This window comes from Aspergillus pseudonomiae (genome assembly GCF_009193645.1).
Source record: "Aspergillus pseudonomiae strain CBS 119388 unplaced genomic scaffold BDV37scaffold_126, whole genome shotgun sequence".
Taxonomy (NCBI): Eukaryota; Fungi; Ascomycota; class Eurotiomycetes; order Eurotiales; family Aspergillaceae; genus Aspergillus; species Aspergillus pseudonomiae.
Window position 1 is genome coordinate 47402 of NW_022476118.1, and position 21977 is coordinate 69378.

The 21977-nt window shown below is 48.6% G+C and overlaps 9 protein-coding genes across 9 annotated transcripts; 4 read left to right on the plus strand and 5 right to left on the minus strand.

The window, feature by feature from the left end:
• Positions 1-301: 301 nt before the first annotated feature.
• BDV37DRAFT_35051 (uncharacterized protein) lies at positions 302-947 on the plus strand. Its single transcript, XM_032090502.1, has one exon. The coding sequence runs from the start codon at positions 417-419 to the stop codon at positions 633-635; it is 219 nt and encodes a 72-aa protein (XP_031935548.1). The 5' UTR covers positions 302-416; the 3' UTR covers positions 636-947.
• On the minus strand, positions 928-2265 carry BDV37DRAFT_35054 (uncharacterized protein). The gene is made up of 3 exons (XM_032090503.1): positions 2232-2265; positions 1833-2128; positions 928-1735 (listed from the first exon to the last, which is right to left on the minus strand). Exons 2-3 carry the CDS (start codon positions 2100-2102, stop codon positions 1166-1168), a joined length of 840 nt encoding a protein of 279 aa, XP_031935549.1. The 5' UTR covers positions 2103-2128; positions 2232-2265; the 3' UTR covers positions 928-1165.
• A 412-nt stretch (positions 2266-2677) lies between these two features.
• esdC (GTP-binding protein EsdC) lies at positions 2678-4284 on the minus strand. The gene is made up of 2 exons (XM_032090504.1): positions 3896-4284; positions 2678-3844 (listed from the first exon to the last, which is right to left on the minus strand). The coding sequence occupies exons 1-2, from the start codon at positions 4085-4087 to the stop codon at positions 3239-3241; spliced, it is 798 nt and encodes a 265-aa protein (XP_031935550.1). The 5' UTR covers positions 4088-4284; the 3' UTR covers positions 2678-3238.
• A 1240-nt stretch (positions 4285-5524) lies between these two features.
• On the minus strand, positions 5525-12058 carry BDV37DRAFT_276298 (beta and beta-prime subunits of DNA dependent RNA-polymerase; the record flags this gene model as incomplete). The annotated part of the gene is made up of 13 exons (XM_032085540.1): positions 5525-5687; positions 5762-9375; positions 9423-9489; positions 9841-9913; positions 9963-10080; positions 10136-10420; positions 10471-10985; positions 11042-11135; positions 11183-11417; positions 11470-11576; positions 11634-11872; positions 11928-11982; positions 12032-12058. The coding sequence occupies 13 exons, from the start codon at positions 12056-12058 to the stop codon at positions 5525-5527; spliced, it is 5592 nt and encodes a 1863-aa protein (XP_031935551.1).
• A 378-nt stretch (positions 12059-12436) lies between these two features.
• On the plus strand, positions 12437-12678 carry BDV37DRAFT_288716 (putative TOM core complex subunit Tom6; the record flags this gene model as incomplete). The annotated part of the gene is made up of 2 exons (XM_032088312.1): positions 12437-12556; positions 12625-12678. 2 exons carry the CDS (start codon positions 12437-12439, stop codon positions 12676-12678), a joined length of 174 nt encoding a protein of 57 aa, XP_031935552.1.
• A 340-nt stretch (positions 12679-13018) lies between these two features.
• Positions 13019-16088, plus strand: BDV37DRAFT_276299 (transcription factor domain-containing protein; the record flags this gene model as incomplete). The annotated part of the gene is made up of 3 exons (XM_032085541.1): positions 13019-13033; positions 13753-14313; positions 14364-16088. 3 exons carry the CDS (start codon positions 13019-13021, stop codon positions 16086-16088), a joined length of 2301 nt encoding a protein of 766 aa, XP_031935553.1.
• A 40-nt stretch (positions 16089-16128) lies between these two features.
• On the minus strand, positions 16129-18215 carry BDV37DRAFT_263862 (nicotinate phosphoribosyltransferase). Its single transcript, XM_032083606.1, has 5 exons — positions 17974-18215; positions 17829-17912; positions 17151-17770; positions 16665-17100; positions 16129-16612 (listed from the first exon to the last, which is right to left on the minus strand). Exons 1-5 carry the CDS (start codon positions 18083-18085, stop codon positions 16395-16397), a joined length of 1470 nt encoding a protein of 489 aa, XP_031935554.1. The 5' UTR covers positions 18086-18215; the 3' UTR covers positions 16129-16394.
• Positions 18216-18898: 683 nt separating this feature from the next.
• Positions 18899-20443, plus strand: BDV37DRAFT_35146 (putative PHD finger domain protein). Its single transcript, XM_032090505.1, has one exon. The coding sequence runs from the start codon at positions 18998-19000 to the stop codon at positions 20261-20263; it is 1266 nt and encodes a 421-aa protein (XP_031935555.1). The 5' UTR covers positions 18899-18997; the 3' UTR covers positions 20264-20443.
• A 35-nt stretch (positions 20444-20478) lies between these two features.
• Positions 20479-21930, minus strand: BDV37DRAFT_35150 (RPC34 RNA polymerase subunit family protein). Its single transcript, XM_032090506.1, has 2 exons — positions 21508-21930; positions 20479-21434 (listed from the first exon to the last, which is right to left on the minus strand). The coding sequence occupies exons 1-2, from the start codon at positions 21762-21764 to the stop codon at positions 20624-20626; spliced, it is 1068 nt and encodes a 355-aa protein (XP_031935556.1). The 5' UTR covers positions 21765-21930; the 3' UTR covers positions 20479-20623.
• Between the last annotated feature and the right edge of the window lie 47 nt (positions 21931-21977).

Below are 21977 nucleotides of genomic sequence, written 5' to 3' on the forward strand. Positions count from 1 at the left end.
TTTTTCTTTTTAATTTTTTTTTTAGAACCTCTTGCCCTAGTCGCGATACACGTTTTCTTCGGGCAATGAACGACCGTTGATTTTGACGGATGCCTTGCATCTGTCGGTGTTTGACTCTCTAAGCGGCTTGGATAGGAGACATGAGACTTGCTTCTGTCTCCAGTTGCTCCGTGTTGCGTCTCCATTGTGTTCTATGATGGTCTGGTCGCCTGAACGTTAATTTTATAAATGATCGAACTTTAGCATCTCCCTTTCCCAGTTTAGCAAACTATCGGCAACATTCTCTTGACTTTTCCTTGTCCTTTTATGTTCAAGTCGCTCTTTGACAGGCGACTTAAGTTCGTTGTTGCATCTCGCTGGACGCCAACCCACCCTCTCTTTATCATTATAACTTACAAACCCCGAGATCATCTACCATGTGTTTCAAAGTGGTAGAGCGGTTTTCGGTCTGCGGTTGCCTTTATTTCCAACACGCGGTTGACCCGTGTGAAGCGTATGGCCAACGAGGCCATGTGGTGCAGGAGAAGGTTGTCCTCGTCGGATATGCATGCGAAAAGCATGCCGCACGACGGGGTGGATCTACGCCTAAGGGCTGCAATTGGCCCGATTCTGGCTATTCCAGCAAGGGATTTTGACGTCGATAAGATATGTCAATTGCAATGCCCAACCTACGTTGCATTTTGACTTGTCTGTGATGTGTCAGTCTTGGAGGCAACTGCAATTGGAGTCACCATGAAAACTCACGCGACCAATTCACCTATTCTGCCGACGACAATTCGATTCTCCGGGCCTTTATTCAACGCATGCCTCCTCCTTCCTCTTTACGTTCTACTAGTTCAAACATCTCACGCAATCTTCCCCTTCTTCCTGTTTTTCTTTCGGTTTAATCATTTGTGCCCCTAGTACTGAGCTAGGGCTGTCGATGCCGGCCATGAGACACGACGAACTACGACAGTGATCAGCGATTCATTATTTGGGTTCAGCGGTTCAGCATTGAGATGTAATGGGAGTATACTGGGTATACGAGTTTGCATGGATGGAGTTTTTGATTTCCAGGCTGGTGACCTCGACACTCAATAGTCCTAATATTCCGGTGTATGCAACTGGCAGGCCAGAACATCACCAATACAATACAGCATCTCATTTCCTCTACCCCAATAAGAATTTACTCTCGACCAATAATCCTCTCCAAGAAATCAAATCCCTTTCTCTGTATCTCCCAAGTCCTTGACCCAACCTCCATTCCCATCGCAAACGTATGATCCTCCCCCGGAACCTCCACCATTTCACACTCCACCCCCTTCTCCTCAAGAACTCTCACCAACTCCCTACTCAAACAAATCGGAACCATCCGATCCTCAAGTCCATGCACAACACACGTAGCAGGAAACCCCTCCCGAACGCAGCACACAGGATCAATCTCCCTCACATCCCGCCCAGGGAAACAGGCGCTCAACACCCGCCCATTCGCAATCTGCATAAACGCAAATGCATCCCGCGGCCGCGAAAAATCCGGCCCCTTAGCCCGCCCAGACTCCGTCTGGCCCTCGAGCGAGATAGAGCTATCCGTGGGGACTGGATCCTCCTCGTAAACTCTGTCCATGAACTCCGGGGACAGACCTGGGGGCAACTTCTCAGCCACGTGAGGGAGGGGCGCGGTCCAGAAGGGATGCGTGAAATGGACTGCACCGTAGAAATCAAGAATTGCTTTTGGTGGCTTGGGGACGTCGTAGCCCTATATCGGTTCCTCATTTAGCATATGAACTCAAACTATATCTAGATGATGACTCAAAGAGAAGACAAGGGGGCAGAGGGGGGGGGGGGAAACTTACCAAACTCAGCGCCAAAAACCCTCCACTACTCGTCCCGAATGCCATAACCCTCTCTGTATCGACTCTCAACGTTTCAACCCCCTGACCGCGTAAAAGTCCTTCCAGACTGCCATCATACACCCACGCCAAGAGATCTCGACAATCCTCTATCGGGCCTTCGAGGATATTCACCCCGGGACAGAGACGGTGGTTGGGGACCACGACGATCCAGCCCCGGGATAGACAGTCCTCGATTTGGGGGATGGAGACCATACGTGAGTTGCCAAGCATGAAGGCTCCGCCGTGGATGTTTATTACTGTTCTATTTATCAATATAATTCATTGTTGGTGGTTCTAGGTGGGTTTGTATACTTTCCGAGGGGTAGGAGGGGAGAGAAAGGGGAGGTAGGGACAACGTACAGACGGGGCATTTTAGATTCTTGTTGTATTGGGTTTGGGGTAGGTAGATGTCGGTTGTTATTTTTGAGCCGTTTTTCTCTTTGTACAGGGCTGTTAGTGGGTTAAGTGTCATTTTTCTTTTGCTTTGCGTTTGCTTTAGTTGTTGGGGTCTTTTGTGTATGTACTGGATGGATCGGGGTTTATCTCTGGGGATAGAGGTGTAGGTGTCTATTAAATCGTGTTAGATGGGGGTTATTTATTGGTTTTATAGGGCTGTATGTGAGTACTGACTGATCTATTCAGTGGTTGTACTGGACTCAACTGGTGGGGACCATGTATGCTTTATCTGCCTTGATCGGGATATCCGGACTTGATTGTCGCGGATGATCCGAGTGTGGGGTTCCATACTTGTACCTCTATGCATAGATAGAGGCTTGAGAATAAGTTTGTGGATTGAAAGTACAAAAACAACTTTTTTTTGTATTTTTTAATGTTTTTTTAAGCTAATCGAAGGAGCATCATTCATCATTCATTCTGGACGCAGTCAAATACATATCCCTGGTTAGGGTTCAGCACCGACGTGACCAGACAAAGTCATCACATATTCATTCCTTCATGGCATGAATCATTCGCCTGGCTGGTCTGTTATAGTGACAGACACAGAGCGACATTGTCCTTCCATCTTCTCAGCTTCACCCCCAATACTATTTATCTCCCCACATCTCTGCCCAAAGGCATTGTACTAACCCCGCTCTCTTCCCCAGACGTGAACCTCCTCACAATGCAACTTCGCTATCATACGAAGTGAGTCCGGCACACTCGTAGCGGAGCCACGATCCGGATGTTTTTTTCTTGGTTTTTCTTTTTTGGGTATCAAAATGTTCTCTTCATAGTCCTGTTAAGGAGAGACTGTGTTCTGAGCATCATGGCATAACAGCAACATGCCATATTGATTGACATTGCTTGACTGACGGAGTCAACCCATCTCCATAGAATTGACGAAGTAAAGATTCCACCAACTGCATGATTTACCGACGCACAACAATGCCCTGGCGACGAACACCTCGGCGGGCCCGGCGGTACTCCTCATCACTGTCAGACTCGGAACAGCTAGCCTCAGACGACTCGGTAACGTAGCCACAGCGGCTACCACCGCAGTCAAGCTTGACGCGGTCGCCCTTCCGGGTAATGCCGTAGCGCTCGCAGCGGCAGACGCTGGCTGGGTCACTCATGGAAGAAAGCGAGGAAGGCGAGGTGCTGCCAGAGGAACGAGAAGACCGAGAAGACAGGGACGACCCAACGGAGCTGGGTGGGCTGTTGGAGAGAGAGTACTCGTCTGACAGGCGGGATCCCGCAAAGCGCATGGTGAGGTCCTCCATGGTAGGAGCGAAGTCGGTCTCCCGGATTTGGCGGGAGGCGTAGGGCTTGGAGGGCTTGGGGTGGTGGATTTTGGATGGAGACGGAGCACGGCCCTTGACCACCTCATCGGAGGTTCTTCTGGGCTTCGAGGCGGAAGAGCTGGATTTCTTGCTACCTCCGGGAACATCGAGGATGTTCAGCTTGCGGCCGGTGGTTGGCTCAATAGTGTACTCAACGGCGGGATCATGGGAGACGTGGTATCCATCCATGATGTACTGAAAGAATTAGTACTTGCCAACAGTCACGAACGGGGAGGTTAAACCCACATAATACCAGTAGCGGCCGCCGAGCTTAAGCATGGAGGTCTGGAAGCGGAACTTGCCAACCCATGAACCGGGCTTGCCTTCATCCCTGGAGAGGGGGATCTGACGGGAGTAGTTGTCCCAGGAGCCAAGCAGGTGGACAGTCTTGACATTGGACGATGTCCGAAGAGTGAACTTGAGTTGCACAGCGGACATTTTGAATGATTGACGTAGTGAGACTAAAGATTAAATAATATTCACGGTGAATGTATAGATTATCGTGTCGAAGTCAAAGATGAGAGCACTCTTCCACAGTATTAGATGCAGAAGATACAAGACTTGAGTCGAAAGACTACCAGAGCCGATTCAATCAAGTCCGTGTTGGTTTGTTGGTTGGTTGACTGCGGTATCCAACAGTAATGCTCGCGGATCCAGTCCACGACACGAAATTAGAAAAAGATAGTAAAAAGCCTCGGCGATAAATTGAACAAGGCTGAGCAAGGTTGTGAGCTGCTGAATGGAGACGTCGGCCAGCGACAAAGTTGGACTGTTAAAATTCAAGATGGGGATAATAATTGGGATTGGTGTATGAGAGAGCACAGCTCGTCTGTCAGGGGAATGTGAGTATGATTTTTGTGTTTTTTGATATCAAAGAGTTGAAATGGGCAAGTGTAGAAAGGTGATTATTAAGGTATAGTAGAATGAATTGAACAAAACAACTAAACCAATGCAACCAGTGCACAGGTGTCTCCAAACAAAAACTAAGGGCAGCTCCAAACAAGACCAGTCTTGCTGAAGAACAGAAAGAGAAGAGAAGAGAAGAAGGCGCAAGGCTTCCTGGCGGCTGCGGCATCTTTAAGGCAGTCTCTTTGGCAGCCTCAGGTCCTTCTTGTTGGATCTCGTCACACGGCATCCAACTGCTATTCTTGGAGGCGGTGGAGTCACGACGGTCAACCGCCAATTGCTGGCCCTCTCACTCACTTCCCCGCCCATGCCGGTGCCAGTCGGCGGGTAACTGGCCTGGTCCATTGGTCGACCAGCCATCCAACCACCATCCCGGACTTACCGCCTGTGAGTTCCATCACATCAACTTTTCTCGTCAATGCCGGTCGACGAACAGGATGTCGACGTTGGTTGCTTTCCTCCCTGCAGGATCGTGATAAGGTTTACCGGAAAATTTTTACTCAAGGAGGGGTCAATTCCATCATCCCCTCCAGCTGAGCAAGCGTCCTATCTATGCACCTGCAGATGGATCATCCTCATGTACACAATAGTCGAAAGAACCGGGGTCCCAGTAGATAGGGGCTGCATCTACAAGGATGGAAGCAACGGAAGGTTCCAAGAAAAATATTGTAAATTTTATTCTGATATGGTAAGCAACGAAAAGACACAAAGACATGTTCGCTTCTCCAGAATCATCCCCAGCAGCAAGAAGAGGAAGTGTGTTTAAGTACCAAAACCATACGAAGCATCCCTCGAATCCACGGTACGCCGGAAAAATGCCAAATCAATCTGTTTTCTTGGTGGACAACACAGAAAGCTTGAGAGGATAAGGATTAAAAATGTAGAGAAACACCGCGTAAGACGATATCGTAACAGAAAAGAAAGCCGATTGTACAGATGCATGGATGATGGACTCCTCACCGTGGCCCCTCACCGCACGGACACACCGGAACGGTTGGTAAACATGCGGGCGGCAATGTTCATTGAGGCCAGCTCTTGGAACAGAAGCTTGGCGGCATATGGGATATGCACTTGTGAGATCCTGTGCTTGTTGTTGCACAGTCGACACTCAAAAAGTCCCTTCTTCAGTTTACTACATCGAAGAGGTCATTGTTAGTCCAATTGCAGATGAAAGAAAACTATCCGGGGGGGAGGAAGATCACTTACGCGACTGGCGTCATTAACCCGCAGTCATCGCAGATGTGGACGCGGAACGGGTCAGAAACGTCAAAGAGACGTTCCTTTAGGAAGGCACTTGCTCCATGGGCGATCATACAATCACGTTCCATCTCTCCGAATCTGAGACCACCATCACGGGCACGACCTTCCACGGGCTGTCTAGTCAAGATCTGAGTCGGTCCACGGGCACGGGCATGGATCTTGTCATCGACCATGTGGCGCAGACGTTGATAGTACGTAGGTCCCAAGAACACCTGTGCCACTAGCTTCCGGCCGGTATGGCCGTTGTACATTACCTCAAACCCACGAGACTGGTAGCCGTGCTCGCGAAGTAGACGAGAGACAGAATCGACAGTAACATCGGTAAAGGGTGTCGCATCACCCTCAAAGCCACGCAGGGCTGACACTTTACTAAGCTGGCACTCGATCAAGTGAGCGATGGTCATACGCGAGGGAATGGCGTGAGGGTTGATGACTAAATCAGGCGAAACACCTTCCCGAGAGAAAGGCATGTCTTCTTGACGGTAGGTAATACCAATAGTACCCTTCTGTCCGTGACGCGAAGCGAATTTGTCTCCAATTTGAGGGATTTTGGTAGTCCGCATACGGACCTTGACGAACTTCAGATCATCATTGCTGGTGGACACCAGAACCTGGTCCACTATACCGCTCTCAGTACTCCTAAGAGGTGTAGAGACATCCAGCTTGGTATGGGCTTTGGTTCTCTGGCCGAGCTCTTCCGCATCGGGAGCCAGAGGGGCCGTCTTACCAATGATGATATCCTCACCAGAGACACGTACACCAGGAGCAATGATACCATCCTCGTCCAGTTTATCATAAGTGCCCTTTCTCATGCCAATCGTATCCTGTCGCATTGGCTTCTCAAAACGTTCAACAACCGTCAAACCAACCATCTTCTCGCTGTCTGTGTACGTACGGTAGAAAAGACTGCGGAAAAGACCACGATCAATGCTGCTTTGGTTCATAACAACCGAATCTTCCTGGTTGTAACCAGAATAGCAAGCAATAGCAACGATGGCATTTTGACCAGCTGGCAATTCACGGAATCGCAGGAACTCCATTGACCGTGTTGTCGCTAGTGGCTTCTGAGGGTAGTAGAGAATATTCGCCATCGTCTCCATGCGCTGGTCGAAGTTTGTCAAGAACACACCCATAGCTTGCTTACCCATAGCAGATTGGTATGTGTTACGGGGCGACTGATTGTGATCAGGGAATGGAATGATACTAGCACAAACACCGAGAATCATACTAGGATGAATCTCACAGTGGGTCCAAGTATGTGCCTTCTGGCTCAGTATAGAACGGACACGCTTGTTAGGATCGAGCTCTTCTTCAGGAAGGGCGTAACCAGCCTGAAGCTGTTTGGAAATCTCCAGGTCTTCCGGTGTCATGACAATCATGATCGTCTCTTCTTCTTCGGCGTCAACATACTCTACAACACCAGATCTCACTAACCCATCCCATCCAAAGTAACGTTCTCTACGATCTTCAGGGTCGAGGTCGGGTGGTAATTCTTTGTCTTGTTCCAACTTGCGGATGTGCTCCTTGTTCAAGACCAGACCGCCACAGTTTTCGCTCTTCGGATCATTGTCAATGACGAATAACGGCCTGCAAACACGTCCAGCATCGGTGAAGATCTTGAACTCCCGCTCGCGGATATCGCGAATCAAACTGACCTCGTGAGAGATCATATTTCGTCGCCGCAGCGACTGCATTGTGTTGACAAGATGAGCAGGATCTCTGTGAATACCGACCCACACTCCATTCACGAAGACCTTTGTTGCATTGGGTGTCACTTGAGGCTCAAACTCCTCGAGAACTTCCATGTTACGCTGAATCATAAAGTCAATGATAGGTTCGCTGGGTGTACCAACAGTGACATAACACATGAGGGCCAAGTTCTTGACCAGACCACAAGCCTGACCTTCAGGAGTCTCTGCTGGACAGACCAACCCCCAATGGGTATTGTGAAGCTGGCGAGGTTTAGCAATTTTACCATCACGACCTATAGGCGTGTTGGTTCGGCGAAGATGTGACAAAGTAGAAGCGTAAGTATAACGACTGAGCACTTGTGAGACACCAGCCTTAGCGCTTGCGGCCTTCTTCTGTTCACCCCAGTTACCAGTAGCAAGAGCGTACTTCAAGCCACCGGTCAGTGTGCTGGCCTTGATACCAATATTGAGGTAAATCTCTCTGTTGGTCTCAACACATCTCTGGACATAACGCTGGAGATCACGAGTAACTCGCGTAAACAGAACACGGAAGAGGTTCGCCAGAAGGGGGCCTGCAAGATCGAGACGCTTCTTTCCGAAGTGATCACGGTCATCAACATCCCGGCGGCCTAGAGCACATTGCAGAAGTCTGTGCACCATATAACCCAAGAAGAATGCCTTCCTAGTCTCACTACCTTCGCTCTGTGAGATATGAGGAAGCAACTCCTTTTGCATGATTTCACGCGCGTATCTCACACGACGCTCATGATTCATGCTTGATTGGGAAGAGCCACGCTTAGCAATGAAATCCAAAGCAACTTCACGATCTTGAATGACGAAACCCTCTTCAATACAAGGCTTGAGCATTTCCAGCATAGGAATGTCGTTACGGTCGTAGCAAATGTGGTTAAGAATGTCCTCATCAGAGACCACACCGAGCGCTCTGAAAACGACGACGATTGGAATGTCCGTCTTCACATAGGGCAATGTGGACCTGATAGTAGGGCCGAAGCCACCCTTTGCACTATCACCCTTAGCGAACAACTTAAGGGACAGTTGGGAAAGGAGTCGAGATCCTTTCTCGACGGCACTTCGAATTTCGGCCACATAAGGTGTGGGACTCGGAGGTGCTTTTTTGAAAACCTGGACCGTGTTACCTGCACTTCGCTCCTGGGCAATCAAAACCTTTTCGCTTCCGTTGATGATGAAATAACCACCAGAGTCATAAGGGCATTCATTCCAGTTATATAGAGCCTGCTCACTCAGATCCTTCAGAATACAATACTTGGACTTGAGCATAATAGGCACTTTTCCGATGAAAACGGTTTCCTCTTTGGCTTGATCGGCCGGCAGCTCCTTCTGCTCCCACTGGAGGTATGTGCCACGAGCCTTTCTGTCTTCATCCTCCTCTATCTCCTCATCGTCACGATCAGCAACCGATCGCTCCCTACCTTCCATAATTCGCTTTGTGATGCCGAGGTAGAGGGGACTAGCGTAGGTAAGGTTTCGCAGACGAGCTTCCTGGGGCAACATGATTGTGGTGGCACCATCACCCTCAGTGACCGAGGGGCGGGAAAGCATAACTGTTCCGAACTTGAGCTCATAGCGACGGACAACAACGGGATCGACTTCATCTTCGTCAGGCGGAAGTGTCTGGTCGAGTGTTACTTGGCCTTGTTCCTCCACAAGTTCTTGCATTGTCGATGAAATGAATTCATCGAAAGAATCCAGCTGCTGCGAGACTAGACCCTTCGTATCGAAGAAAGACGAGATGACAGTCCAGCAATCCTCCGAAGTGATCCCCTCCTCCATATCATCGTAAAACTCATCCTCGTAGGCATCATCGTAGTCCGCCATTTTGACGAGGTTCTGCCACCAATACTACCCGGATAAAGAATCGATCAGTGGGCGCAAACAGCGCGACGCGCTTGAATAAAAGATCCCGCGCACAGGCTGTCTTGCTGCTGAAAGGAGCAGTGACACCTGGGAAGGCGTTGTCGAAAAGAGACGCTGGGAAAAAGTCAGTGAGCTGGGAATCTCAGGTGGATGAAAAGTGAGAGATCCCAGACAAACTGTGATGGGGATGAATGGCGCAGTGCTGGGCTTCACCTCCGGACTCTGATGGATCTTGAGCAGAGCCGCCACTAGCCTCGACCGCGGTCTTGGCGCTATCAGCTGACTAACGTGGAAGTCGATAATATACCACGTGACTTACAGTTCACGCCTGAGGCACTAGTAGACTTTACTTTGATAAAGATGGAATTGATGAATGGTATTAACTATAATACATAGGCCCATAGATATCCTACTGCTAGCAAGTTTGTTTATACGAACTGTAAAAGAGTCTCAAGCATTTCCTTATGATCTCTCTGTCCGGGGTCATCGTCCGAAAGCCCTTCAATTTGTTCTAACATGGGGTCAGTACAATACTAAAGGAAAGCAAGGACTAAACTTACCTTTCAATGTGCCCTGGATCAGAGAAAGGCCTTCGTCGCGGTCTGCCAAAAGGGACATGATCTTCTTTTTAGCGCCATCATCTTCTGCCACAAGCCACGCCAGCATTACATCGATGAGCTTTGGGATTCATGTCAGTTATCGGAGCGACCTTCACAAAGAGATAGCGACAAACCTGGAGGGAGAATAGACCAGCATCAAATCGCCGAGAGAGCCATTCCACTGCCATCACCTCTCGTTCCTCTTCAGTGAAATTCTTCCGTTCTTTCTCGATAGCTTGTTCAACTGGCGTTACCCTCGACGCATAATCGCGCCTCAGCTTTACTAACTTCTCAATCTTCTCATAATCTTTTTCCATGAATTTAGCAAGAGTACGGATACGGGCTGCTGAGCCTCCCGGTAGGAGACGCAGAAGCGAAGCAAAGATACCCAATAAATGCTCTATCGTTTGATTTTCTTGCTGTGCGAGGTCAGCTTCAAGCCCATGATCCAGAAAGCTAGAAACCCTACCTTCTTCATGAACATCCCAAACACTGTTCTCAAGCATGCTGCTTCGACAAACCTTTCGCACGCGGGCCTGCCACCCAATCCACCCAGGGCATGATCTAAGACCCGCAAAGCGCGCGGTTTACTGAACTTTCCTTCCTTCAACATGATTTGTGCAAGTTCGATACCTTCGCCCTCAATAAACTTTTCCTTTCCGGAGTCTTCATCGACGAGGCAGATCAAGCAGTCGAACAGGTTCTCCACGAATTCTTCCTCGTCTGAATCCTTTGCAGGATCGCGCTTACGGTATTGGCTGAGCAGTTGAAGAAGGATATCGACGCCCTCGAGACCAATAAATTTGTTTCGCGTCCTGGAAGACGACTGCAATAGGATGGCTAATATTTCAGCTGCATATTGCTGGTTTTGGCTTACCGGTCTTTCCTTCTTCTGTATGCGAGTCAGGAGCCATGGAAGCAAATTTGAATCATCGCCTAGCTTCTCTGCATGTGAAGTTTGGGACGCAAGGTTCTCTAAAACACCTTTGAACGAATTAGTTTCGTTTTTATGCCTCAGTCTAGGAACAGGGCCAACTCACTCAGTACATAGTAAACCCCTGCTCTGTCGACATCAGACTCTTCGTCCAACCGTGACAAGTTCTGGGCTAATAGTTCGATAAGGTCGGCATCCAACTAGTGATATCAGCATTATACGGCAAATCATGGATTCGGCAACGTACCATTGCATTTACCAATGTGTCCCATTGTTCTTGCTCGGCTTCAACATCTTCGTCGGTTAACTCGCCGATGATTTGGATCGCATCAATGGCAATATCTGCGTTCTCGTGCGAGAGTAAAGATATCAGAGAGCCTACGCAGCCCAACTCTGAAAACTCCATGTATAATTCGGGGTGCTCTGAGAGAATGGATAGTCCCTTTATTTCGTTGTCTAGATCGGCTTCCGAGGCCATGAACCTGGACATAAAGTTAGCACCCTGGAATGATGAAGCGCAAATGCATCGCATACTTTTGTGGATCGTTCTCATATTTTCCGCGCAACTCGGCATTCTTTGATATCTTTTTTTCGAAATTGAGAGCAAATCGTCGCAGCCATGCGGCATCGAATTTCTCGGGCTAAGCCAGAGTCTCAGCATCCAAGGAGTGCAGCTCTACAAGCTTGGCTGTACCTACCGCAACATCCCCTTCTTCCTGCTGGTCAATATAATGCATCGCCTGAGCCGTCTGGCGCTCCATGCCGCCTCCGAAAAAGCGCCCTTCCTCATCGTCTGGGATATCCTCGGCATCGAAGTCCGGAGGTAGCTCTGGACCAGCTTCACCATCATCTTCGTTCTCGTCTTCAACCATTGGCTCCTTTCCCTTGGATTTCACATCGCCGTTTGCATCTAGTTTGGCAGCCTTGTAGAGTTCATCTTTGTGTCGAAGGTCAGTAAGCGGCGAAGGAACAAGTAGAAGGCCAGAGTGTACTTGGATCTGTGGTAGCGTCCAGTTTACGCTTGGCGCTGGCTGCTGAAGTGGGTTTCTTACTTCGTCAGCACTAATGAGTCTGATATGGATTATAGATATCTTACCTTGAAAAGCTCATCTATGCTGGTCATTGTTGCGGCTTGTGTAGGAGGGGCGTTCTTAGAAGAAACCCTCGTAGCCTACCAGCCAAGCCTGACGCCAAAATAGTCTGGAACAGGTAATTCAGATATGCTTCAAGATAGGCCTGATAACTGAAATATATATTCCCTAAATCGCGCCCAGGAATTTGTTCTCATCACTTGGTCGCGTAGCTGCTCCGATAACATTACGGGCGGCGTGATAAGCTAACAACGCAACCGCCAAGCGCCGAAAGATTTCTCGGAGCGCATCGATTTACTTTCATTCCGCAGTCTCAATACCATTACTCCAGCTTTGCCTCTCTACGCAGACATCACACCCGGAGAATTACTTCTCTTTTGAATAACACCTTCGCTCTTCACATCTTCACAATGGCTCCCAGACAACGCGTCGTCTCTGCCCACCAGGAAAAGAGCTTTTTGGGTGCCGCCTACGATGAAGTCACTCATCCTGAGAACGCCACCATCGTGAGAAGTGTTCTTGTCTTCGGCGTAAGTTAACGATTGTGCAATGTTTTTGTCTTTATTCGATTTGCATTCTGATTGTCCTTTTACCACAGGCCGGTGTCGCTTTCCTTTACAGCTCTCTCAGCGAACTCCTGCTCCCTCCGTAAGTCGACACTCTTTTCCCCTGATGATTTGGCGATAATCTCAGTTTTTTCTCGTATTCACAAAAGCTGATGAGAGTTTTAGTCTGTGAATGGAGCATCCGAATGCATCCGTGGCTCGCAACCATTATTGGGATATAACTTCGTTGGGAGTCAGGCGATTTGTTGAGGTCGATTCGGAATAGACTCGAACTTGCTATTATTTTTCCTTGGTTTTAAGTAATGGATACCTGTACTATACTGCATGGATTGTGCTTTTGTGGGCATATATGCTTTTGGATGGACTCGTGTGGCGTACATCATCATCTCCGATATGTCTGAAAAGAACATGATAACCCAATACGACATGACATCCTTTCGAGTTTGATTCAAACTCTTGTGGAAAAGACTTCTCTTCGAATGCTGCGTCCAAGTATGATTAATGTGGTCGAGACCCAATTGGATCTCAAAGATGAGCTAATCCAATACAAAGACCAGTCTTGTGGGTACACAATAGAATATCTACAGCTGTCAGGGAAACTCCAGCTATGTGGGTTTAAGAACAGACGGGTTTGAAGGACTCTATTTATAAACAGGTAAATCAAGAAAACGCAGCAGTGCTATAACAAGGCACCGAGTGACGTTCAGAATAATCAAACCAAAGTATTAGTATTTGATACCTCAGGCACTTCTGCACGTACATGTCACATGTACATACTACAAATACTCCGTACCCGATATAAAGAATAACGGCCAGGCTAATACCAGAGCACGCTCCCATTCTTCCGTCCGTCGGGACACGGCATGTCAATGCCAGTGCTTGGAAGCCAACGCCTCGGGTTCACTGATTTGACCTCTGGCCACTTAAATCTTCCCAATATCAAGATAGCGGGGGAAAACCCGCAGCTACCCCACACGGGGAACCTCCGGAACACCGCCCTCAACTGCCGGGGAGATCGCTAGCGAATTCCATGTTTAGGATTGTGCGAATACAACTCCGGTTGAGTTTATGGCGGAATATTCTTGATGTCGGTTCTCTTTCTTGCACAGCTGCCATAGCAGCTTATCTACAAAATTACTTTCATCATGATGACCACGAAGCGCACGGCGTCAGACGCAGACATACATTACCGCGAGCATGTGGCCAAACGAAACTCGCTGGGGTACGATGCGCGTACCCCCTGGCTACAAGACTCTAAATCGCCTCCGACATGGCGGACTCTAGGAAACCGGGCGGTTCGGCCGTCTCTGCCTCTCGAAAACATGGTGACTGCGGTGCAGGATCTGATAGACCCAGATTTTGACCCTCTTATTGCAATTCTCGATGAAGAGCCACGTTTTCTAAAGCCACTTCCTTCTCACATATCCCCGGAAGACCTAGAGTTTCTACGTTTCCGTGGAGCCCTCTCGATCCCAGAAAGCGGGTTGCGAAATGAGTTACTACGATGCTACATCAAATGGGTACATAGCTTTATGCCAGTGTTGAACTTGCAGGATTTCCTGAGATGTGTGGCCGAGAACGATCCAAACGGTAACATTAGCCTCCTGCTCTTTCAGGCGGTGATGTTTGTGGCAACGGCCTTTGTGGATCTTAAGCACTTGCAAGATGCTGGGTATGCGACTAGAAAGATTGCGCGGAGCGCGTTCTACACGCGACTAAGAGCAAGTACAGCAGAACATATATTTACTCTCTGGTGCTAACTGAGGAGCAGCTTCTTTATTCCCTAGATTGCGAAGAAGACCGAATAGTCATCTTGCAGACCCTACTATTAATGACATACTGGACCGATCATGTAAACCATCCACAGAGAGACATATGGGACTGGATTGGGGTCTGCAACACCCAAGCTCATTCAATCGGATTAAACCGCGACCCTACCACATCCCCCACGATGGACCTCAAAACCAAAGGATTAAGGATACGTCTGTGGTGGAGCTTATATTCCCGGGACCGTCTCATCTCCTTGGGCATGAGACGCCCTACGCAAGTCAACGAAGGAACCAGCAACGTCCCAATGTTGAGACTCGACGATTTTGAATACGAATCTTTTCACCCATCTGTCATTAATATGTTCCGTTGTCGCCAACTGGAGGACCCATCCCATCAGAAGCGTCTGGCGACCATGTTCATGGAGAAAACTAAACTTTGTCAATGCATCGGTCGCGTGCTCTTCGCCCAGTACTCTCCGTCGCAGCGCCTGTTCGGCATAACTAACCGGACCACTATTACTTTAGCCCCCAGGCAAGCCTCAGAATCAGAGTTGGCCCGATGCAGTCAACGACTTGACTCGTGGGCTAATTCCCTCCCAAAGGATGCACAATTCATCCCTGCTTCGAAAACGAATTTTAACGATGGAGAAGATGTCTTACTTCTCCATGGTGCCATGGTGAGAATGCTGTATCATGCTACCATAAGTGCCTTATATCGACCATGGGCGTACGGGTCCAACAAGGGCCAGAGTAAGTCACGCATCGAGTTGACCAATACCGCTCGGTCAAAGATGCACGATGCAGCTATAGGGATTACACAAATCATCCAAGGCCTGAACCAGCTGAACCTCACTCAATTTTTGCCCCAGTCTGGCGTGACAGTCATCATACCTGCTACTGTGCTACACTTGGCTAACTCCATGTCTGATAACCCTACGGTGCGAGAAGCCAGCATACGTAACTTCCACCGGTGTGTCCAGGTTTTGCAGGGATTGAAAGAGCTATATCCAGCTGCAGATATGGAAGTTGCCAACATTGAAGCCGCCGTTAGAGTCCAGTCAGACAGCGCGAGTACATTACTCAAAATCATGCAATCCAACAGTATCAATCTAAGCCAGCCACAACCCACCGAGCCATATCGGAGGGGGAGCGATGTTGCCACTATACAGACATTATCCCCAACTGAAGACCAAACACCAGAGCATTGGGTCCCACCAACAGAGACGGACACCGTGAATAAGCCACACAACCCTGGTCCAGAGCCCCCCAAGCCCAGCCCCGTCGACCAAAGGTCGAAGCGGAACAGCACTGCAATCAGTACAGCAGCCAACAATACTAGTATCTCCCCATCTAAGGCTAAGCAAGATTACCTTACGCCTACAAACGACTTTGACGATCACTTCAGCTCCGCCTTCAACACTCATTCTCCTCTGCCTGACTCCTCATTCAATCCGTCAAGCTTTCTCGATATAGACTCAAACAACACTGAATTCCCACTCTTCCAGTCCTCCAGCCATCCGGATATTGATATCGACTGGGCAGAGGACTTCTTACGAGGAGCAGATTTCAAGATTGACTTTTCTAGCTCCGTGCTAGAGGATCACAGCAGAGATTTCTTCACGTTCTCAGATAAACAGGAAGAAAACTCGAATGCTCCTAGGAAAGAAGAGATCACGGGTGATTTGGACAAAGACCTGGGGCTTAACTCTGGTGACGAGATGTTTTAGGATGAAGAGTGTGTTTATATTATTTCTTATACATATAACTGTCCAGCTTTGCAAAGTCTCATCATGCTGTTCTCATATAGTCGTGATTATTCATCTGTGATACCCTGTCTTCAATGCAGAAGCGAGCGATGCGTTTAATTCATTCAGCACAAAATCCACCCAACCAAGATAAAAATTCCTGTTCCCTTTTAACTTGAGTTCATAGTTGTATAACAGCCCTCCGTCTAGGTAGAGTATCTCTATGGAAAAGACATTATAGCTAGTGACCATCCTCTATTCGGCACTCCAGTCTTAGCGTCTAGGCGACTAGCGCTTGGACCAACGGTTGCTCTCGTCGCCTTCTTCCCATTCATGTTCGACATAGCCGAGCTTCTTCTTCACTTCCTGGACTTTCTGTTTGTCTCCCGTATTCTTGCCCATGTTGTCACTGAGCTTGACAGCCGGGCGACCATTTGCTGTAGAGATCTTGATGACAATATTGAGCGGCTTGGACTTTTCATCATTTGATTTATTCGTAAAGTCGTCTGTTTACATTTAGCCCAGTGCTTGGAGAGTATGCCCAAGATTAGTACTTACTGGTAAAGAATGTGCCAACACCAAAGACAGGTTGGAATCCAGCTTCCTCCGCAATAACCTTATACTCAAGACAATGCTCGATGTTGAGAGAGTCAGAGAATACCATGGTCTTCTTGTCTGTGACGCCTTCCTTGTCGTAGAAGTCCCGCACCATCTTCACGAAGTATACAGGATCACCGGAGTCCTGACGCACACCGGTATAGGCTTGAGCATATGTTTCTTTGGAGATCTGAGCTCCACCGTCATGAAGTGGTGCGGTGATCGGGGCCTTGGTGTCCGCCTCGCTTTGAACTGTCGACTCGCTAGTTGTGGCAGGTCCAGATGCCGATGTGCTGACTGCACCAACTCCTGCGGAGGTAAATGCAGGAATCGGCTTCCGGAATGCATCAAGAAAAGCGGGGGTACCGAATGTGTCCGTCAAGGCGATACCCAGAACCTTGTCAAGGTTAGTAGTCTCTTGCAAACATCACAGGTGATTGAACGTACTCCTTTTCCAAAACAGCCAAGCCAGTACCGCAGGGCCAACTCGTTGGCATTCTCGTAATCATCCGTAAAGGCAGCAATGGTCATGTACCATTCATGCGCCACGGTGCCGACAGGGTCGACACCATATTTCATAGCAAAGTGAACATTGCTTGACCCTGTGAATTTACCCTTCCACCCTTGTCGTTTTCCCTCTTCAGCAGCCTTCATCAGCCCAGTCATCACCAGGTCATGAGTATGGTAATCACGGCGTCGTCTCGATCCGAACTCGGAGAAGATGCAACCATTCTCAAGCAGCGTGCATCCTTTCCGATATGCCTTCTCCTCTTGGCAACTATAATCCCAGTCCTTATCGCTGAACATAAAGTACGCCTCGCTCGTCAACGCTAACAGCGGGATCTCGTACAGAATCGTGTCAACCCAGAGACCCTTGACCAAATACTCGACATCACCCGTGTCACTGTCGCTGCCGGTATCATTCACGGGTGAAAACTTGATTTCGATCTGTTCTGAAGGCTTGAGCTTGAACGTGGTCAGGAAATCCAGGTAAGCATCGTTGAAGTATGGACATCGAGTCCTCAAGAATTTAATCTCTTCTTCCGTGATTCGAATGTTCGCAAGTCCTACCAGAAAGTAGGGTTACCTCAACGCTCGCGCAATCATCCATAAGGCCATACATACTGTCCATTTGCTTCAGAAGCCATTTGTGGGCCCCGCGCGTTAACTTCATGTGTGGAGTACGGTTCGTGAACCCATACGTCACGTCTATGTAGCACAACTCGTCAGGGCATTCAACCACACCATATAAGAATCGAGATATACTCACTAACATCAGGGAAGTACTTCAGAACGGCACATTGCATTGTCAACTTGTACAAATCAGTATCAAGAAGAGAGCAAATGCCCTCCGGAATTGGAGGGGAACTTTCTTGGCCCATTATGGCTTGTTTCCGAAGCCCCTATAGAGTGCTAGTTGCGGTAGCTAGAAATACCCGGTGGATGTAATGCGCGCAATGCAATTCAATGGGGTACAGTCCCCAGTCGAAGGAAGGCAATTATGTAGTAGGGAGGTTTCTCAGCGGCACTGAAAACAGTCATATTCACATTGCTGCGGGGAACTACAAAAAAAGATGTTTGTACTGTTTGCATTGTATAGTTCGTCATGCTGCAGGGGACGTCATTTTGAGTTGCAGTTAATTGGTATTACTGGACTACTGGTATTGCACTGCGAGTCAATCTCTCGTCAAACAAGGTATTAGTGATAGCGTGTGGTTGTGCCGATATGCCGGCTCATAGTAGAGGATACTAAACCGGCCATAGGAAATACCGAGATATCCTGTAAAGAGGTCTCCAATCTTCATAGTAAGCATTAGAAACTTTATCCAAGCAGTTCAGTATATATACTTGAAGAAGTAGGTCATATATCACTGAAAATTATACATCAAAGTGCGTTGTGATAAAAATACATCGTCATCAGCAATTATCGCCGGTTGTTGCCTTATTTGTTAGGCTGTAGATACCCCGCCCAGGTTGAAAAGGGAATTGTGGCTAATGCTCACGTACATGTGGCTGTGCATGATTTGTTTTCAGGCACATCCGGAGTCACATTATTCCAGTCGAGACAGCCCCCCGTCGCAGGCACCTTATCCATTATCAGCCAACGACTCTCCACGTTTGGTCACGCGTTCTGCCAGCTGCAAATACGACTGGTACTCGCTCGTGTCCCTACTTTATACAAGTCAACGAATCTTTCGCTCTTAAGGCTAACTACACCAGAAACTCTGGCTAGCCCGAACTACTGCAACATCAGTGGCGCATATTAATCAAGGTCGCTTGAAAACTACACCGACATGGCGCACGGCGCTGAGGACTGCGCATCCGTGCTAGAGCAATTCGTTCATGATGTTGCGAATCTGCCAGCGGAAATTAACCACTTGATGGAAGAGATTCAGGCCAAAGACAAAATCATCCAGGAATGTCGCACTACGATCAATTCGAGAGACAGTAGCTTACAAAAATTCATCAAAATGAATGGCAGTCTGACGCCGAATCCCAAAGAAGAGCAGTATGGAAAAGTCATATTACAGAATCTTGACAAGTCGCAACAACTACAGGATGAGAAGATACAATTGAGTGAGAAAGCGTGCGTTTTGTTAGACCGGCAAATCAAGAAATTGGACATCAAAATTCGTGACTTGCAGAATGACGGTGTTCTTTCCAACGACCCTCCCTTGCCCTCTCTCTTCAACAACAGCGACCAGTACCGAGACCTCCCAAAGATCTTTTTTCCTGACTCCGCCTCCGACTCTAACGCCTACAACACTCCCCTACATCCTACGTCTGGAAACGCCAACGTTATAATAGCCGCCACTCAGAGACTTAACCAATCTCTGGCTCGATCAGCAGGCGTGGCTGCCCTTGGCTCTCCGACTGCAGCGCGAAGCTCAGCTCCCGCAACTCCCGCTGGTGGCACAGCTCATTTCCACCAACGACAACGCGAATCATCAGCCGGCGCCGTAGAGAACAAACGACGGCGTCTAAACCCTTCACTAGGAACGCTACCAGCAGCATCGTCGAATCTCCGCCAATCCTCCTTAGGCCCCGGCACACCCAAGGGAGGTACACCAGCTTCTAGTCGTGCTGGTAGTGCAGGGCCACGCTCATCAAGCACAACTAAAAAGGCCTTGACAAAGAAGGTTGCGCCTCATCAACAATTGAAAAAGATTAAGGCATCATCTGGACTGAATGGCAAATCAACTAAGCGGTCGTCCAGTGCTAGTGGCCGTATTAAGCTTACCACAAAGAAATCGCCTTCCGCCCCCGGCGGTGATGAAGACGAGGATGATTCGATGCTCAGTAGCGCTGATGTCTCAGATTCCGAGAACAACAGCGATGCTCGGCGTGGGGATGACGACATGGAAGAAGAGGAAGAAGATGAGGGCAACGAAGATACCAAGGTCTATTGTACTTGCCGCAGTGTCAGCCATGGTGACATGGTTGCTTGCGATAACGAAAATTGCGAGTTCGAGTGGTTCCACTGGAAGTGCGTCGGTTTGACCAGGGAGCCTGTAGGCACGTGGTTTTGTCCTCAGTGTGCAGCCAAGTTAAATAGTTGACCATACCCCCCAATTTATCTTGATGATTAGCCTCTAATGCTTCCTGAGATTGAATGTTATTCCACTCCATTGAGCAATTCGATAGCTCTCGTAGATTTTTAGCCTCTCACCGTTTCATAAGGTACAAATATTAGGCCACGCAATGAAGCAAACCAATAGCTTCTGTAAGAACCAAACCATCCGTATCCCGATTGCACTTTTAGGCCGTAAATTCCCCGCAAGAGAAGATGAGGCCTCGACCATAGCCAATCCCAAGATTCGTGAAACGCCATCGCTATGCAAGCAAACATGACTGGCGCCGTTGCGCTCATTGTACATAATAAAAATAAAATAACAAGAGGATCTAGGGTCAACGAAGACCTAAAACCCTAGAGCTTTTTCCAGCCAAGGGTCAAAGTATTCGCAGCTCTCTGGGCTCACGGCTCCTCCAGGGGCACAAAGCTTAAACACTGGGCAGGTACCGCAAGGTGCCTCTGTCATGCCGTTCGTTACCAGCCGGTCGTCGATTCCCTTATCCTCGCCTGCGGGCTTGCGCGCTTGCGACTGCTTAACAGCTTCTGGGTTCTTGACCGACTTGTACATCTCCCCGTTGTTCAAGGCCACCAGCTTACCGTCGTAGCAGAGCATATCAAGAAGTTGTGTTATACTTTCTTCACCCAGACGAACAGGAGTAATTCCACTCTCATTAACTGCACCTGTGAGCATCGACACGGTTGGATAACCACGGTAACCGGCTGGAAAAGGAATAAATGTTTTCTGTCCAGCCTCTTGTTTGACGGACGCGCTACCATCGCTAGTTTTCATGCGCTTGGTTCGGTGCGCATCCACATTTGAAACTTCAAACCAACTCTTTCTGCTCACTGTGTACTCGATATACCCAGCGACAGTGTTTATAAAGTTCTCATCGAGGACTCCGTCAGTGAACCAGGCACCACCAGTAACATCCTCACTGGGGGCGAGGCCCGCCAGCATGTACATTTTCCGACTTGGGAATTTGACATTGTGCACGCTCTTGATATAGTTTTTTCCCTCCAAAGATTTAAGGCAGCGGTCTAAGATAGACTTATGTAAACCGGTTCGAGTTCCGATCGCACGGACCCAGATACCGTTGCGACCAGTGGAGTGGATCACGTTGTATACCAAACTTTCGTCCGGGCTCAGGTTCTGAAGTCTGAGAGTAAAATTGTCACGTTAGCCTATCATATGGGAGGTCGCCCGAAAAGTCCTAGAGGACAATGGCATACTTTTCAGCATCTTCCCGTGAGATAATCTTCCAAGCCAATCGGTCATTTTTGCCCTGAAGAAGGCGAAACAATTTCTGATCAACGAGCGATTGGGTGCATCGCAGCAGAAGCGCAAGGTCCGACTTGGGGACTATGCCGAGGCCAAGCAGGTCCTGCTGGTAGAACAGTTGATCAGGAGGGTAGTTGTTTAGGCAATGCTCGTAGAGCTTAGAGGCGAGCTCAGTGACTGAGGCGCCGGTGGCCCCCGCGGAGGCCATTTTCAACGAGATGAAGCCGAGTCGAAAGACGAATGCAATCACCGAGAACGTTTATGAAAGGGCATATTCAGAGAGGCATGTTATACCAGCATCTATCTATACGGAAGAGTGACAAAGAATACCCGACTGGGTTGAAGGAGAGCCTGTGAGAGGAGAACTTGGCGAGTGCGACAGCGGCAGAAAAAGATGTTTTTGATGGCTTTTCCACTCTCT

Coding starts and splice junctions, on each gene's coding strand:
- esdC (XM_032090504.1), bottom strand. CDS start 4,087: ATGTCCGCTGTGCAACTCAAGTTCACTCTTCGGACATCGTCCAATGTC. Junction 3,845..3,895: donor GCGGCCGCTACTGGTATTAT/GTGGGTTTAACC, acceptor TAATTCTTTCAG/TACATCATGGATGGATACCA.
- BDV37DRAFT_35146 (XM_032090505.1), top strand. CDS start 18,998: ATGGCGCACGGCGCTGAGGACTGCGCATCCGTGCTAGAGCAATTCGTT.
- BDV37DRAFT_35150 (XM_032090506.1), bottom strand. CDS start 21,764: ATGGCCTCCGCGGGGGCCACCGGCGCCTCAGTCACTGAGCTCGCCTCT. Junction 21,435..21,507: donor TCACGGGAAGATGCTGAAAA/GTATGCCATTGT, acceptor TTTTACTCTCAG/ACTTCAGAACCTGAGCCCGG.
- BDV37DRAFT_263862 (XM_032083606.1), bottom strand. CDS start 18,085: ATGGGCCAAGAAAGTTCCCCTCCAATTCCGGAGGGCATTTGCTCTCTT. Junction 17,913..17,973: donor GAAGTACTTCCCTGATGTTA/GTGAGTATATCT, acceptor TGTGCTACATAG/ACGTGACGTATGGGTTCACG. Junction 17,771..17,828: donor GCTTCTGAAGCAAATGGACA/GTATGTATGGCC, acceptor ACTTTCTGGTAG/GACTTGCGAACATTCGAATC.
- BDV37DRAFT_35051 (XM_032090502.1), top strand. CDS start 417: ATGTGTTTCAAAGTGGTAGAGCGGTTTTCGGTCTGCGGTTGCCTTTAT.
- BDV37DRAFT_35054 (XM_032090503.1), bottom strand. CDS start 2,102: ATGCTTGGCAACTCACGTATGGTCTCCATCCCCCAAATCGAGGACTGT. Junction 1,736..1,832: donor GGTTTTTGGCGCTGAGTTTG/GTAAGTTTCCCC, acceptor GAACCGATATAG/GGCTACGACGTCCCCAAGCC.